At 27.9% G+C, this 19723-nt stretch overlaps 1 protein-coding gene across 1 annotated transcript in view; it reads right to left on the reverse strand.

Annotated features, from left to right (window-relative positions):
- Positions 1-893: 893 nt before the first annotated feature.
- The window catches only part of Task6 (TWIK-related acid-sensitive K[+] channel 6), a 266763-nt gene continuing 247933 nt past the window's right edge, over positions 894-19723 (reverse strand). Inside the window, exons 3-4 of the mRNA XM_075354627.1 lie at positions 6329-6834; positions 894-1172 (exon numbers count right to left, since the gene is read on the reverse strand). Of these exons, the coding sequence (XP_075210742.1) occupies positions 894-1172; positions 6329-6834 (785 nt within the window). The remainder of the gene's footprint in view (positions 1173-6328; positions 6835-19723) is intronic.

Genomic DNA, 19723 nt, shown 5'->3' on the forward strand with positions numbered 1-19723 from the left:
AATTAGACTCATCATTTTATATTTATTATTAATCATCCCTAATTTTATAATACATATTTTAAAATGAATGAAAATTATATGATATGTTAGGAAAATTAAAAAAATGTTAACCTTTCAAAAAATGAAATGAGTTTAATTATCTTAATTGCTCAAGAAAACATTATATTTATATAATATGTGAACACAGTAATTTACCATTAACTTCATAAAAATGTATACTGATTTTTTAATTAATTAACTAAAATTTTCTTCATTCTTTATTATAATGTCTTAATATCAAATTATACTTAACAAATTCGTTGTTTATAAATATACATTTTTTTTTATAAGATAATCTATCTGAAACAAAGATGTTAGCTACATTTAACAATAAAATTGAGCACAATAATATTCTCAAAACATCCTTAATTTGAAGCATAATGTCTGTAAAATCAACCAAAAAGTGAAAAATTAAAATAAATTTGCAATATCATGAAAAATCTATAATAATTAATTAATATTAGAATGAAAAAACTATCTATGCTACCTTCAAAAAATTATTCACTGATGTAAATTTAATAAGAGAAGGATTAATAAATTACAAGTTAATATAAAGTATAAAGCGTCAGATTATTATTTGTATTATTATTATTATTATTATTAATTATTATTATTTAATTATTATAGTTATTGTATTTATTATTATTTAATTAGTTTATTATTATTTATTAAAAAAGTGTTTATACCTAAATTACTGAACAAATTTAAATTACTTTTAACATGAACAATGATTATTTTGCAGAAATATAGTTCTTTGGATGATAATGATTATTTACACATGATGACCAACAGTTTGGCGCACTAGTATAACCTTGAAGTCCGGTGCACCTTGAAGCACTGGCAGTCCCGTATAGTCATATGGAGGCGCGGTGTGTGTGCAAGGCAAGGGTGCAAGGGAATGTCTGATCAAGAGGATGCAAGGGCAGTAGTGGGCCGGTACGACTGGAGTATCGATGTCGTTGCCGTACAGCTGATCCATATCGTCTATCACTGTTGGTTGAATACCAACCGCATGTGCAGCTGCACACAGATGCTGTCTCATCCAGTGAGCTAGAATCACCCACTTGTCCACTCAAAATTGAGCCATTTGCTGTTATTACATCACCCTCCAGTCTTACTGCACCTTGTGCTGCCTGTATACAAATAAATTACATCTTATTACTAAAAAAAATATTTTTTAACATTCATTGTACTTTATTGAATATCAATACCATTATTAATGAATGAACAAAGTTCACACACAGAAGAAAATTTTCCAATTAAAAGTTGTTTTTTTTTTATCTTTGAACCACTACAGTTTTGATTATTTTAATTTACATTAATTATTAATGGACAACAATATTTTTGCCAAAAAAGATTTGGAATTGATTACTTCAGTTATTACAATAGATTCAAAAGCAACAATCACGTAATTGTGAAAAAAAGCAGAGTGTTATAATACAGTGTGACGATTTTATGTATACAGAGTCTTTTAAATTGAGAAAGTACATGAAAGGACTATATGGTTTCTTATCAAACAAGACAGCTGTAAATGTGGTGACTACTTTCTTTAATTTTTACAGGAAAATAATTTAGAGATTTTTAAATTTGTTAGCAGGCCATTAAATTAAAAAAATTATTCTTGAAGACGGAATTAGACCAAAATTTTGAAATATCTGTTTTGACAAATTATTCAGATGAGTACAAAATACAAAAATGAATTTATAAATAAGTAATTAATAAACTTTTTCTTAAATAAAAAGAAAAAAAGAATTAGCAAGAAGTTATTAAGGATATCATAAAAGTAAAAAAAAAAACAAGCTCAAAAGATATATAACTATGAACTAACTCAAAGGTGTCATAAGCTGAAAAAAATGATTACTCGCTCAAAACCCATTAGTAAAAATTTTACTTAAAATCTAAACCTAGATGCCTTGAACACTGCAGAAAAGCTACATATAAAAAAATAGGAAAACAAGAAATAATAATTACAGAAACTATTAACTAATAAATAAAGCAGTGCTTACAAAACACTGTAAAATGAATATTTTATAGAGAAAAAAAATAAAAGGAAAAATGCAGAAAACTGTTTTGATTTTTAGGAATTTCATTATGAGCTTAAATTTAGCTTAAAAATATCCAAGTCACTTAAACGACCAATTCTGATTGTCAATCAAAACTTAATGTGTGCTTCCCTTGTTCACTTCTTATATAGATTGGATAGCTCAAACGTATTTAAGAAAGACAAACATATCATAAACCCTAAACAAATTAAAAAGATAACCCAACCTATGAATTAAATTTAAGACAGGTGGTTTGTCTTTGGAAACTTCCACAATAGGAATTTTAATATATATAAAATTCAAAAATATGTTTAAAAAAGAGATATTTACCCCTATTGCTGTTCAACAATGAAGTTTCTATAACCAAGTTCCCCAACATTCTTATTTCTGTTTGTTATGTACATTTTTTTAAATTACTGTTTCTGATAAACTAATTTTGTGACCAGTTTCTTGTGAAAGCTGTACTATAGCTGATTTACCTGGTTTTCCATACTTGTAATGAGCAAAATCCATCTTTATTCCAGTTTGTCCCACTAACCCTAAATTGTAATTATTACCTTCTCAAATCAAAATATAAATGCTTGTTCTTTTGACAGATTTATTATATCTTAAGTATTTTAAAAGACAGAGGTCAATATCATAGACATAGCCATGATTATGTTAAAGTTCTGATTTAAAAAAGAAAATGTTTTTTAGTTGCTATTTTGAGAGCAATATAAACTTTCTTTCTCTGAACTTTCTTCTCTAATGCTTTGATGTAAGGTTGTTTAGCTACATTTATCAAATTGAACTGGTAATCTGTAAGCTGGTTTTCTAGTTGAACTCAATAGAATTTTTTGAATTTTAAATTTATTATAAATCCTTTTGTGAAATTATCCAGTGATAAGTCATAAACTGTAATCCTCTCCTTTAAATTTTGTTTATGGGCAGAGATATTTCTTTGGCTGGTTAAGGTTCATTCTATCTTTATCTTTCTTAAGATAGACTTTATTTATCCATCCTACATATGAGGTATGGATTAAGTCATATTTGGAAATCTGAATTGGAGGTTAAATGGTTTAAATAATTTTATGTTAAATTTACGCTTTCTATTTGAATTTTCTAAAATGACAGTAGATATTAGTATTATTCTCTTTCATTTTTCATTCTTATTCTAAAAACCCTGCTAAAAATACCTGTTTTACAGTATTCTGTTAGTACTGTTTATTAGTTAGTTAATGTTTTCAATGATTATTTTTTGTTAGCAGTTTATAATGATAATAATTATTTAATAATCGAAATGGTCTAGATGATTATGATTTTAAGCAAACTTTTAGTGATTTTTGAGCATAATCTTATTATTCCTTGTACGATGTAAAGGAAGTATTGTGATCATGAAAAATATCGGTTTTCAGTTTTCAACAGAAATATCCATTTTGACCACCCCCTGAAACCATTTTGACTAGTTTTGTCATGACATCTGTATATACATACATATGTATCTCACATAATTCAAAAACGATTAGCCATAGAATCTTGAAATTTTGGAACCAAAAGTGTGCAAAAAAGCCCAAAATCCAAAGAAATTTGGATTTTGTACTTTTTCCTAACTGCAGTAATAAGCCCTCATTGAAAGCTTTTCAATGATATTTGATAAGTGGTATTTATTTTAATTTGTTCTAGGGTTACAGCCAAATAAAACTTTATCTAATGAAATATTTGGATAGTACAAGGGGAAGGCACATCGATTTGAATCCGAGTTAATTTTTTTTTTAACTTTTTTCTTTTAATTTTAATATATTGATTTTTTAATAATTATTAACCTTTGATTGTAAAAAATGTGTATATGTTATTTAATAGCCGTACAAGGAAGTCATGTGATGCCCACATCAGTAATTTTTTTAAATTTATCTTATTACCTGTTAAAAAATGTTTTTTTGTGTTTAAGTTATAATAATAAATTAGTAATTATTATTAATCATTATTTTTTTAAGTGCTATTTAATATTTTATTACATCACTAACATCTTTTTTTTATTGAATTATACAAAAATGAAAAAGGGTTATTTAATAAATTCACATACATGTATCTTTTCTTTTTTTATTGAAAATATAAGAAAAAAATACTACTTTTTGGTGTCAAATCATTATGAATGATTTTTGTTTGTGTTAAAAAAAGGATTAAGATGAAGAAAATCATACTACAGTTAAATATTCTGTTACCGCTGCCATATTTTTATGAATTAATTATAAAAACAAATTAATCTTCAACCTGATTATCGATAAAATGTGAATGTTGACATCAAATAATATGATTATTATATGCAAATTTGACTAAGTTTTAAATTATACACAGTTGAAACTGCATTTATTATTTGTTAATAATCAAGGCTGAAATTGATCTCATGATCAAAAGGTATTGTTCGATCAGTGAGTTTTATTTAATTATTAAATTTAGTAGTTAATTTTAATTTATTTTTTATTATTATGGGTTAGGATACTTACTAATAGAGAAAATGACAATATTCATGTAAACAATGCAAAAAATAATTTAATACTGAAAATCTATTGAATCATATGTAATTCAGTTCTCCTATTTTGTCCCACTTTTATCTTACAGTACTGAATAACATACCAAATTAACAAAAATTCTGAATAGTACAGCTTAATTGCTGGCACATGTGTTTATTTGCAACAATTCAAACAAACTGTAACATTTAAAAGAAATGTTTTTAGGGAAATTTTGGTCATTCATGAAAACATTGATGGTTTGAATAGCATGAAAATATAAGATGTGAACAAACAAAAATAATAATTATAACTACATGAATGCTATTCTAAAACAGAAAATTATGTATTTTAAAAATAATTTTTTTTAAAAACCCTTACAGGTTTTTGTTTTAATTGGTTGTTAAAAATATCTTAAAAAACATCACTAGTTTCACATTACTTTCTAAACTCAAATCTTGATAAAAGATTATATTTGTGTAATGGTTGTTCTGTGAGACAGATTTCTAAATTTAACCGTTATGTATTCCCAGATATTTTATTTGATAGATATTTTATTATTTGCATGTTCTCATTCACATGAGTGGACAGCTATTTTGTATGCATATTTGAATGAATATTATTATTTGCATACACTAATTATTATAATAACATAAATAAGTACTTTTGTAATACAGTGGCATATCCAGAAGTTTAGTCTATGATTGATACAAAGTTTTTCTCCTATTACTCATATTGTCACCTTTCCATTCCTTTTGTTTCACATCCAGTGCTTCTTTGTTTATCAAGTAATCTTCATTTAGGATTCTACTCTACAAATTTCTCAGCCTCCTACATTTTTCTGCTAGATTAATAATTCCATGCATTATATAATGTTCTACATTATATATTAATTCTACATTCTTTGTTAACATAGATTCATACCACATTCTCAATATTCCCAATTTAGTGATTTAAAGGGATATTCTATATGGAACACTCTTTATTTATTTTGCTGTCATAATATAAACATGAGTCTCTTATTTTCTGGTACATACATATATACCAAACATGCGCGCATGTGGCACACACACACACACACGTATACGAGTATATCTTGTATTAATCTTTTGTCTACTGAATTTTGTTTATTTTGAAAAAAAAAATCAGCTTTCATGAATTCAATTCTTTTTATTCTGAATGTAAAAATGTTTGCTGAAAGATTTGTAGGATTATTATCTAAATAGTAGAAGCTTTCCTGATTTTCTTCTCCATACTTTCCCCTTTCATTAAACTTGATCACTTCTTCTCTTGACAAGTATGAAGGAATTTTATATCAATATTGCATTAATTCAATGGAACAGAATGCTTCCTTAGTGAAATATTTTCTACCAATGTGCTTGACCAAAAAATGTATACTCTGAGACTGGAACTTGTGGCTGAGATGCTTGATTGATAAAGCTTGAGGCCTCATCTCCTTCTTGCAATTTATCACTCAGTTAACATAGTTGTTTGCAATACACATTTAAAAGATGTTAAATTATTAAAATAGTAAAACTTAAAATTTTCATCTAAATAATGAATAATGTAGATAATGTTTAACTATAAATGACTGAAAAATGAAATTAAGTTTTTCAGTTCAATTAATCATATTTTTAATCTATGTATATTACAAAATAAAACATAATTTTAATTAAAAAAATTATATGTATATGATTGTATATGTTCTACAAAAAAACTACATTATAAAATTATACTTTATAGCATAAAATTTTTTGTTACCTGAAGAGCTTCTGCCTCATCTCTCCTCTCATCCTCAGTATTCATTGTGACAAACCGCAGGACAAGAAGATTAAGTGATGCAGCTACAATAGCCAGCCCAAAGAGAATGAATATAAGCGAAAAGGCCACATATTCTGGTTTATCATTCAGAGCATTGTTCTTCTGAAGTGCAACCATATCACCGAAGCCAATTGTGGTGAGTGTGATGAAGCAGTAATAGACCGAATCAAAATATGTCCAACCCTCATACCGGCTGAATGCAGCCGCACCACCAGCAATAGTCAAGCTGCTAAGAGTTGTCACCACAAATATCAAATTAATCTCTGAGGCTTCAACATTTTTACATCGCAGTAATTTCTTGACGCTCTGTATTACAACAGAGGAGAACTTATTCAATCGCTCTCCTATGCTCTGGAACATGACCAGGCCAAGTGGGATTCCCACAATAGCATAACACATTGTAAAAAGTTTACCTCCAATTGTGTTTGGAGTAGAGTGACCGTATCCTGTAAAATGTTAAAAAAATACAATTTATTAGGTAGTAATAGATAATTTATCACTTAGAACAATGAATTAATGACATATTTTAGTACAGTGAACAAATTAAATTGTTGATAGTAATGAAGATGTACAGTACATAGTAATAAAAATATATATTCACTACCTAGGGATTATTGGAATTTGACATTGATGGTACTACTTCAGTACTCCATTGATCCTGAGAGCTATGCTGAAACTGTAAATTTTTCCCAGATTAAGACTGATCTGTAGGCAAAGGCAATGCAATACCATCACCAGATTCTCCAGATTTTAGTATCATGGCCCAGTCTTCCTCTGTTAGATACTCTGGAGGTAAATTTAATTCCCATTTGGATCTCTGCAGAAAACAACATGAGAAGGCTTTGCAATTAGCTTCTAGAAATATATAAAAGACATTTCTGCATGCAGATAAGTTAGAAAATATAAAGAGAAACTTCTGTATATTTTCAAAGAAAATATTCATAAATGAAAAAGGAAAAAATGGGTAGGAATATTCTAAAAAAAGAAAGAGCAAAATATAAACAAAGGATTACTTTTACTAATGATAATATAATTATTGTCAGGATAGAAATGGATTATGATAAGGACTATTGTATGAGAATAATGAAAAGTGGAATGCTCTTTTTAAGAGACAGATTGGAAGACCAAGTAGAGGGAAAATATGGTAGAAGTATAATGAATGAAAAAGAATAAAGGCTTATACATTTAATAAGGAAAATAACATTTTTAAAAGAAATGTTAGGTATAAAACCGTAAAAAAATTCTACACATAGAACTTACCAAGAGGTGAAAACAGTATCAAATTAACTAACTATTTTTTGTAAAGAATAGTCAGAAACTCAGTAAAAAGGTACACTGGCTGCCAGGAATTGATAATGTTAGCAATCTATATTCTGGTAGGAGAAATAAAAGTAATGTTGAAAACTTAAAAGAGTTAAGAAATTAAATAGATAGAGTGTGGATAGAATAACGGTTGGAAAAGAGGTAGTAGGAGAGAAATTACCTCAGATATTTAAGTAAAGAAATACAAAAAGTAATGGTGCAAATGAATTTTGGCTGAGTATGAAAGATCTTATAAAAACAACAGCAGAAAGAGAATTGGCTTGATTAGAAGAAAAAAAAGAAGAAGTTATGGGTCACTAGAGGGAAGATTGAACAAAATTTAAGATAGACAAACATTTTGATAATATTACAGATATTATCAAAATAAACTAAAAGAAATAGAGAAGTGTGTTGCAGTGCAGAAGGAGATCTGGTTGTGGCCACAAATGGTATAGTTTTTTAAGAGATGAGAAACAGTTCACTCATATTTAAGAGAAAATTTCAAAATTAAGACACTATGACTGTATATGGAATGAAAATGAATGTTAGTTAAACAAAAGTAATGATGAAGACAAATAAACTAATGAATATCTACACAAAAAATCAGATATGAAGAAGTAAAACAATGCAGATCAAGTACCTCATAATAGAAGGTTACAATAACAAAATTAAATCAAAATCAACTAGAGCGATTAAATTAAATTTAAATCAATTAATTAATTAATTAGCATTTAATTTAAATCAATAATTTTTATTACTCAAGAAAATTTGAAAACAATTTCTTTTATGATAAATAAGAAGAGACAGTTACAAAATAAAAGATGTTCTTTTTTTTAAGTATCTGTAAATGATGAAGATCATTAAAAGGAACTGAAGGAGTGGTACTAAGAAATGGAGAAATGTAACATAATCTCAACCATTGAACATAATACTTTTTGTCCAGCTGTTTGTCCAACCTCTGCTCCCTTACTAAATGGAGACAATTTATGTGATGCATTGTTTCTCTCTAAAAGGGACAGGTTAGTTTCTTGTGTTACACTATCTGACTCTGTTGTTATTGCCATAATATGTATAGAATATCTGAGGTACAAATAACATTAGTTAATGCTATTTTCTTTGAGACTAATGGTTTAAACTATGCAGCCATTCCCTGTAGGAGAACAGAGTGAACAGATTGACGGCTTTATTTCAGCATACTAATATGAAATGATAAGTATATTTTGGTTAATGAAGAAGGAAATGAAATATTTTTTTTTTTGCTATCCCTGTTAAGTTGGGTCATGATTTTGTATTTTTTTTATTGTAAAATGTATGGGGAATATGAAATTCATCTTCAACTTTTTAGGAGGGGTTTTAAGAGAAAACTCAAGAAGTGTAAGAGGTGTTTGCATAGAATACTGGATTATCCTTACTGCTGAATCTCTTATTAAGTTACAACAGATTCAAAAGAAATATGGATATTATTGAATGCAACTCTAATCCTGTTTATTCTTATTAAGGACTAGCAGGTACCCCTGCGGCTGCACATGTGAATTATGATTGTTGTAGTAATTGCTGAATTTATAAATTGTTAATAGCGCATGTTAAAATTTCTTATTGTAATTCATGAATACCCAAAGTATAAAGTAATTTGTAAAATCAATATACCTATAATTGAGATATTTATAAATCTTTAGTAACACAATTCATATAAATAGGAAGGTAGATGAAATCATTATTTCTGTAGAATAATGCAAATAGTGTTTTTATATAAATTTTTACATCAGCTTCTCATTATAAACTACGTTTTGGTTCTTCCGTTGCCAGAGCAAATAAAGAGCTTGCTGCTCTTGCTTATTCCTGAACATGCCACATAGAATTGCCCATGAGTAAAGCAAGCAGCTCGTAAATTTACACCAGCTGTACATACCTTGTCACTTATTGATGGTTACTACAAAACATTTATTAACTGGAAACTAAGTCTTGAAATGGAAATTTATAAGGTATGATTGGAATTCTAGGGATAAATACAGTTTCTTCTTTGCCACAGCCTTTTAAAATAATTGCTTCGATAAGTTTTTTAGATGCATATTACAACAAAAAAAAATTCAATTGAGTTTTATTACATAACTGTGGTGGCCTCAGATTGCTCATGAGTATAATTGGAACATCTTTTTAATAAAATGTGTGAGCTAGTAATCCTGATACTGATAAAGAATTCAAAAACTCGGTTGAGTAATGGACTGCATCCTCTTCACTCAAAACAATATTAATGGAATAGTATATTTTTACGTCTACTGGTAATTCCTGTAGTGTGCAGTTACTTGTACACTACTGCATTTACTTACTCATTTTTTGGTGCTAGTATCACCCGCTCACATAACCACACATTATCGTGGAACTTTATAAAATCAGTGAGTCCATAAACCATTTTATCAACTCAGTCATTAAAGAAACTGTATGACTTAATTGTAGTGACGGAGGGGCAGAGCAAGTAATGAGGTGCACTGTCAGCCTAATTTGTGCATGTCTCAAGAAGTTAAGTCAATAAAATTTATAATTACTTTTGTTCTTTTTAACATGTCGATAACAAAGTGGAAACCTTTTGGTCAGCACTTGCTTTGATCATGCAAAGTTTCATTTAAATCGGTAAGTAGATTCTGAGATCAGTACAGACAAAAAACCAAGAGATTTTACAATCTCAGATTTGCTTTACATTTTTATGTTGTAGGATATTTTATCCATTTGTCAGATTTTTTAAAGGATTCTACATGTTCCCTCAATGATCTACAATTAGTTTTTGATTATAAATACTGAATAAAATTGTAGTACATTGTTAGAAAGTTATTAGAAATTCATTAAACACAAACATTAAAATATAAAGCCACCAGCTGCTTTTTCAATCAGAGCAGTTTGATGTTTCTTGAAAGCTACTTTTATCATTTGATTTTGTTACTACATAACAATTGATTCCTTTTTTGTACTGAAATTTAAATGAGAGGTTTTTTAATTTAACCATAGGTAGAAACACTGGTTTTTTAAACTATTACATGAGAGTATAAAAGTTTGGTACAGATCTTTTATTTGGTGAATTAAGGTAGTTATTTTTAGATAATACCTATCATCTTCCAAAAATATGGGAGATGGAAAGTTTGTTTAAATGTAGAATAATTATTTTTTCATTTTTAGGTATTGAAGTAATGGTTTGAAAAAATATTTTAATTTTTTGAAAACTACACTTGAGAATTATGAATGAACTTGAATTTTATATTAAACATCATTATTATTTTAAACGGTCAGATGAGCAAAGTGAGCTGTCAGGGCTCACTTTGCTCGTCTGACCATCTAGCCCGAGGATGGAGCCCTCAACACATTCGTAAAATAAGAATTGTAATTTTACTTAATTATATTTTTGTTGCCATGGTGACAGAAATATAATGAAGTAAATGGATTAATACATTTATATATATATATATATATTATATACGAGTATATACGTATCGTTAATACCAAGAACCATGGTGCTTCTATACTTATTTATTTTTATAAAAAATTTCAAAAAACTTATGTCTACAATAGTTTTTTTTTAACAAAATGTAAAAAAATAAGTATAATAAATGTTAATGTAAACAAATTACTGTTTATAGCATACAATACAATTTATTATACAGTTGTTAGGTAAATTTTTTTTGCTGAATTGTAGCATTCAACAACGGCTGTGCAGAGCCACCCGGCACAGCACGTGGTCTGCTCTGCACCAATAGCAGCTAAAATAAAAATGTGAGCACATACAACAAACAAATTTCGGTATAGCCCAACATTTTGACATTCTTATTTGCTCAGATTCCATGAGTACCTTCAGGTAATTAAAGATTTATACTCCAGCTTACTCCTAAAGATTTATACTCCTGTTGTTTGTGAGATTAAGTGTGTCATATTGCAAATGACTAAGAGATAATATAACAGTGAGCCTTTGCTGAATCCCCATCCAAACAGGAATTTCAGATAGTGAGCACACAGATTGTGTGAGAAAAGAGGCTTGGTTTCAGCCTCCTTTACCAACTTGCATTGCTTCTAACAATCTTGTCTGTTTCCTGAAGAGGGTAGTTCATGATGAGTAGCAAAGCAAGTGGGATGTTACCACGAACAATAAACTTCACCCAATTAAGAAAACTGTTTCACCATGGAGTTCTTCATGCAGAAATAACTGTTGGGAGGAGGTTATTTTCTGCCGTTTGCGAATGCAGCATACTAGGCTCACTCGGCTCACTCATGGATATCTGATAACTCAAACAGATCCACCAGTTTGTGCTTGCTGTAACTGCTAACTATAACAGTGCACTACATCCTTGTAGATTGTATCTGTTATGCGGCATTACATCACAAATTTAAACTAGGGGCTAACATGCAAACTATTCTACGAGATAATGAAACCAAGTTATCTTATGCTATACCTTAGGGTTGTCTGTTTATATTAAAATACTTTAATTACTGTGTTTCAGCTGTTTATGCCATTTGCCATAAAGCAAATGGTAATTTTATTATCTTAATCAGATTTATAGCATGATACATCTTTGTGTTTTTATTTTGATCTTAGCATATGCTACAGATGTTTTCATTTTAAGATGTATTTTAATTATTTTTAAAGATTTTTTTGTTTTTAATTGTGAATTTTCAACCTTTAAGTTTTAAAATGTTCAGGCGATAATGATGAAGCATTTTTCACCTGGAAAAACAAAAAAAAAACAAACCAACATACCATGTGTTTTTATTGGAGAGAAGTGTGACAATGTCAGTTTCATTGAATATATTGTGATGTCAATTCTAAAGATGAAAAACCTTAGAAAAAGTTTTTATAAACTTTAAAAAAGCACAAAGCTAACATCATTTTGCTATTAAACGCATAATTTAAAATGAATGAAAGCAAACTTACATGAGTAAGAAGGACTGAAATGAAAAACTATCTAATACAATAAAATACATGTGTACTCTCCTTGCTGAATTAAAGAAAAGAATATAACACATTATAAAGCACCTCAGGTGTACGTAAAACTACTGAGGTACACAAAGCACTGATCAAAATTGTTTTCTTTGAGAATAATGTTGATCAATATGTAGTCAATAGTTGCAATGAACACAACAAAGGTGCCCTATTTAGGATTTGATATGCAGCTGTACATTTGGTACAGCGAAGGTGGTAAACCACTTCACACCTCACATTTTCCTAGTAAACTTGGCATGAAACTTGTTATTCTTTAAGAAGGCTATTTCATTTTTGGGAATAGCTTATGATTCATGTCAAGTCACCTATAACCATTATGATTATGGAACTTATATACGTATATCCGGGACAAAAAAAAACATTTTATGAATGGAGAGATTAAAAACGTTTGTTCTTAAAACGTTAAAAACATTTGACTGGAATGCAGTTCTCCATAGAAACGAAATATGGAAGGTACGAAAACCATAAAGGAAAGCACCAGAGATTTGAAATTCGGTACTTAGGTAGAGTCTAAATATTATGAAGGTTGATTGTGTCCGAATTAAAGAAGTCTTGGAATAAAAATAAGAGAAGGAAATTTGTGGCTGAATATTTTAAAAACAAGGTCTACCGTAAATATAGCTTTAGCTGTTATTTTCGTTTATAAGTGTGTGTAGAGTAAAGGCAGTAAAAAAGAAAGGCGAAGACTGAAGTATACAAAACAGATAAATATGGTAAGGTGTGGTATTTCGTACATTTGTTGAGGTTAAAACAGAAAAGAAACAATGAAGAACTGCACTGAACCAGTTAAATGATTAATGAAAGAAAAACTTAGAATATTCCTGTTTTTATAACTTTTTTAGTTTGTTCTTATTGATTTTTAATTCAAATACCAGTTAAAAATCATACAGTACTACTTTTCACCAAAACGATACAATGAAGTAAAAAAATTATTTAACTATAAAAGAATTAGAGATTTTCAAGTACAAAAACGTTTTTAGTTTTTGCTACCTTTTTATGGTAAATTAATTATTTTTATTTTTGTTCAGTGTTGGAACAAAGTAATGATATAAAATATACTACGTTTCTCAATTACGTTTTAATTCACCTAGGATGAGTGAAGCGCGCGTTTGAATAAGGTTTGTAAACTAGCGGAGACCGATTTCCTCAGGAAATCGGTTTTGTAAATATTTATTGTAGCCTATTTATTCATAAGCGATTCTTTTTTTCAGTTCCTAGGGTTATAATAATTAATCTATCTAGATAAATAAACGAGGAATACATTCCTATAATTGAATTGCTTTTAATCAAACTTGAACACGGTTAATATTTTTCTTATAAAATAAATTTTATCTCAATAAATTTTATCTTAATTACGACTAATGCGACTATCGAGAAAAAAAACCGTTTTTGACAATAAAAGTTATATTTTCTTTATACATTCTTTTTTCATTCAGCTTACTAGTTTTCATGTACATGAACAAAGTACAGCAGACACACCAGTTAAATTGATAATCAGATTTTTTTTATAAAAGTTCTTTTAAAAAAAAAACATTAATTTTTTTCAGCAAATAAACCTATCTAGGAATGATCTCTTGGGAAAAATACTTCTATTTCCATTAATAATTAATACTGCCTTTTTTGATATTTCCATGGATTTATGGTTACAAATAATTTACTTTTTATATTAAAAAAAAACTGTAGTCGTTTATTCCTAAATAATAGAGGTATTCACTTCAACAAAAAAATTCATTTTCGTGAAACGAAGCGTATTACTTCAGCCTAAGATAAACAGCCTTTTTATGTTTCTGTTGTTATTTCTAGTAAGTAAATATAATTAACAAATAAAAATTTCTTTGAACTAGTTTATTTAAAATGAAATTAGGCGAATTTATTTTGTAAAATCACGGCATAATACCGATAAGGATTTAAATAACATTAATTAAATGTAACCTGATCTTTCTGCAAGCTTGTTTTGCGTGTACGTAAAATATGTAGACAGATAATTTTTAGTTTATGCTTTCGAAATTATTTTATTCTGTACATGATGTTTATTTTCTTTACATTTGTTTCACCATTAATTTATATATTTTTACATGTAAATATCAGCTGTTTCAGTTTTTCATTGATAATTTAGAATACTCTGTGATGTTTGTCTCAAGATTTTTCTTGGTTTCATCCGAACAAATGTTGGACCAGTTCGTTTTGCTATTCGTGGAGTAGCATGCTTATCCATTCCTGTCATGATTTATATTATCATTATCCCATCCGAATAAAATATTTATTTATTCGCAAAACTTCATATTTTTAGAGTTTATTTTAACTGTGATATTTACATTAATTTTTCCCAATTTTTTTTTTTAACTGTACAACTATTCTTCAGATTTTTTTTTCATTTTCAAATAAGATCAATTAATATAATATAATTTAAATCTTAAAGTTATCCAATAGGAAGTTTTTAAATTTTACGTAGTAGCAACTTACTTTTCCTACCTTTATGAAAATAGTTAATATAATTTTTAACCGACTAAAAAAAGACAGGAGGCACACATAGTGTGTGTGTGTATGTGTGCGCGCGTGTGTTATGTAGATTCAAGCCTTATTTTTTATTAAACAATTTCGATGTTACTAATTTTTATTTTCTGGTTGATTTTCCTATGATTATTCCGATGTAATTCCAGACAAATTACATGAAAGATTTTTTAAATATAACATTACATTATGTAAACTGTCGATTTCAGAAATTGTATTTTTATCATGATTGTTTAATACCGGCTTGTAATAGCTTAATAATAAATAGCCTGGTGTCATTTTGGTATTTAAAATATTTTCATACAAGCATTCAAGAAAATTAGACTAAAAAATAATAATGTACATTTTCCCATTCCATATAGAGCCTTAATATACCCTGGTAAAGCACTCTCTATTGTTTCTCTGTATTCTTTTTGTTGTTAAGAAGCAGGTTTCTCGCCTTTGTATTTTTAGTAAACAGCTTATTTTCATACATGCAACTTTTTTGTAGGATTATCCAAATCTTCATAAAAATGAACAAAACAATGAAAATAAACTTTAAAAAAAAATATATATATATAATTAACCTCAAAAAACTTATTATATAAAAAGGTAATACTTTTAAATTTTTTAAATCTGGATTATATGAACCCGGCATTAAGTTAACGATTAATTAGTGAAAATTAATAAATCGGTAGTACTCTTTTTTTTAAATTCTACTCGTACGTTTGGCGATGGTTGAATCCCAGTTTGAAAGAAAACATGGTTAATTATGTCCACCAACTTTTGTTTATTGATAAAAAAAATCTGATTTATTTTAAACTTATCATGAAAATGTTCTTTCCTTTTTCGTTTTCTTTTATGACAGATAAAATTAATTTTTTTCTTTAAAATAATGTATTAATGTAATTCAGCAAAAATTGACTACATGGGGAATTTTTATTCATTTCTTTCTTTTCTTTTTAATTTTAAATTATAATTTTATTACGAAAAAATTAAAGTTGACATTTTTTGATAGCTTTTAAGCTCATTCAGGGAATTAAGAATGAAATAAAATAAAATGTTTTACCTAAAGAATTATTTTAAGATTTTATAATGATTGAAGACCGTTTTCTTTATATATATTATCTTCATTCAGTACTTTGAATTGTATTTTCTGAATTAATTACGTTAAGAATAATAGAAAATAATTTCGAAGTATTAAACGAAATAAATGTATGACATGAATACTAATTTTAAGGTTAAAGTCATATTTTGTGGATCGGGTAAGTGGAAAAACTAAAAAAAATATTTAAAATCATGTACATTAAAATAAACTAAGCACTAGTAGGTTAAAGAGAAATTAAATAAACTAGTAATACAGAAATGCACAAAACGACCGAAAGAGAAAGATATAATGCTTGAAGATGAAGATGATGAGGAAAAGTAGAAATATGTTAAACATAGTTACAAGTTAAAAAAGTTACATCAGAGTAAAGTTACATCATTTTTAAGTAATGTTTGTACGATACTACAAACTTTTTTCACTCATTTTACTTCAAAATTTGTCATTCGATTTGATTACAAAATTAATATGTACAGGAAACAGTATTTGCTTTATAAAATGATAATAAATTAATAAAAAATAAAGAACCGCTCATATTTCCGTATTTTCAATAAACAGAAAACATTTGAAAACTTTCTATTAATTTAAAAGTATGTTTAATTTAAAAATTTATGTTCTATTTTTCAATTACATTTTAGGTTTTGATTTTATTACGTAGGATAGAGGGGTATTTGATGCATTTACCAGAAAGGGTGGAATCTTCTTTAGTAGGATTTTCCATTGATTGGTGGATTTGTTGCCAAGGTGATATAGCGCGTACTTCTGATGAATTCCTCTTTCTTTTAAAATTCACTCGGTACGTCTAACTAAAATGATATGGATACAAATGCTTGAACTGATCCTTTGGGTTAATAGAATGGTTCTATGTTTGCTAAATCATTTATTTATTTTTTTTAATTTTAATTTTTAAATTTCCATAGATTTATAGATGTGTTAACAATATGTACATTGCAAATACATAAGATATTATTTTATTTAATTAAAAAAGTAATAAATAAAATAATATCTAAATATGTCATACTTGCGAGAAAATCTCATTTCTTTAAACCAAATTATAAAAAAGCTTATTAACTTAAGTATTCTTTTTTATTATAGATACCCACACACGTATGTGTATTTGTGTGAGTTGTACACACAATGCCACAAATGTGGTAGGTAATACAAATCTAAACTTTCTGTAATGTTTATTTTCACATACATAAATTAATCAGCCAAGTTTTAGTAATAATTTTTATGATAAAAACAGCTTAAATGAACAACTTAAATGATTCATTTAATTCTTATGAAGAAAAGGACAAATTTTTGAAAATGTCTTCTTTTTTTAGCATCAATGAACAACTTGATCGATTCTTTTTCCGTTAGCTTGTAAACGTAATTTCTCAATCATGTATATTTCGTGTTTCACTGATCGGCCGTTAGGATTGCTGAACATGCACTTCAGCTTCAATTAGCCACTTGATCGACTTGAAAATATCTATTTGAACCGTCTTATACACATGGACTATGACTTTAATGATAAATTTGTTTCCAGTAGTAATGAAAATAAAAAAAATCTGATGTGGACACCGCATAATTTCCTTGTACGCTTATTAAATTACATCGTATACACATTTTTTGCTTTACGTCATTTAACTTTGTTTCATTTGAAAGTGAGATGCATTCAAATGTGATGCATCGTGGTGGACACCAAATTGCATCACATTTTTTTGTGATGTCCGTATCAGCATTTTATGCTAGTTTATATATTAATTTTGTTTCACATCGCTCAAGTAATTATGTGGTGTAAGTGAGAACGTGTCGGATTCATAAACATGTTCACGTCGGTTTGAATCAGACTTCATATACATATATGTTTTAACTTTTTTTAAATTTAAATATATTGATTTATTATTAATTATTAAACTTTAAACATTTTTGAATTAAAATGAAAAGTTCGTGAAATTTTATTTAACTAATAACTTCTGATTTTTTTCATATTTTTTAAAATTATTTTTTATCGCAAAAATCTTTTTATAATCAGAGGTAAATAATTATTAATAAATCAATATATTTATTAAAAAAAAGGAGAAATGAAATCGGATTTGAAACGGTGTGCCCTTCCCCTTGTAAGATCTATATATTTCATTAATTAAAATTTCATTTGAATGAGGGCTTATTAAGGAAAAGTCCAAAGTCCAAATTTTGATTTTGGGGTTTTTTTGTATACTTTTAGTCCAGTCGATTGCAATCAAAAGGAGAGGCGTAAAATTAGATATTACAATAGTCCTAAATCAAAAAATTTCACCTTTTTACGGCCAATCGTTTTTGAATTATGCGAGATACATAGGTACGTCACGCCGAAACTAGTCAAAATGGATTCAGGGATGATCAAAATGGATATTTCCGTTGAAATTTGAAAACCGAAACTTTTCGTAATCACAATTCTTCCTTTACATCGTACGAGGAAGTAAAATTCAAAATTTATTTCAGTATGTTTTTTATAAGGCTCTATTCATCTGTTTGAAGGAATCAGTATCGGCTGATTCTGATGAAATTTACCGTTTAAAGAACTATCTAATAAAAATTGTTAAAAGTACTACATAAAATTAGCAGTAATCAGTTACAATTAGATTATAATGTACCTTTATACATAAGTATTCTTCGATATCATCAATGGAGAATTCAGTGTTCATTAGCTTACTCTTAGACACTTCACGAAGTTTCTTCCAAAGCTCCCAGAAAAACTATACCGGAAATCTTTAGAATGTTGACAATTTATGGGATTGTTATTTTTAACTTTTTTTAACCTGCTTAAAATATTATCTTTATCAAAATCCATAAAAATTCAAACGTTTGTAGATACCTTCATTTGCATTTGGAAAAAGCAAAGTAAAAGTTGTTTCTTGGAGTTGTTTCATTTTATTTGATTTTAATGAACAAGTTTTGAAAAATTTTGTCATATCTGCATTTTCTCGCAGTTTTAATGAAGGTGAAAGAATCTTCCTTCTGTTGTTTTAAATAGATTTCATAAGAAAGCTACCTATTGTAATACGTACCATGATTCGACTTCCGGAAAATTTTGACGTATCTTCGCGTTTCACATCCCCCAGACCCCAAAACTTCCGTCAGTTCAAAAATGTATATATATATATATATTTCACTTTATAGTGGATACAGTAACTGTCGTAATTTTGCGCCAGTCAGTTTCAAATTGATCGTAAAATATAACGATCTAAAATCTCGCTCGAGTTCGTTAAAGGTAAAATCGAACGGTGGGGGTGGAAATGGTAGGAGGTTTCTCGGAAAAACAATATATCACTATAACTTTCTTATTAAGTAAAATATCGAATTCGTTTAATGTTCATTCTATTGTTTGGAGAAGGATCTAAAACGTATCGAAGTAAACTTTTTTTATATCACCAACCATTGGCTCAAAGGGTGGAAAAAATGCGGTTTCGAAGGCAAAAAAATCATACTT

Source organism: Lycorma delicatula, chromosome 1 (genome assembly GCF_047948215.1).
Source record: "Lycorma delicatula isolate Av1 chromosome 1, ASM4794821v1, whole genome shotgun sequence".
NCBI classification, from domain to species: Eukaryota; Metazoa; Arthropoda; class Insecta; order Hemiptera; family Fulgoridae; genus Lycorma; species Lycorma delicatula.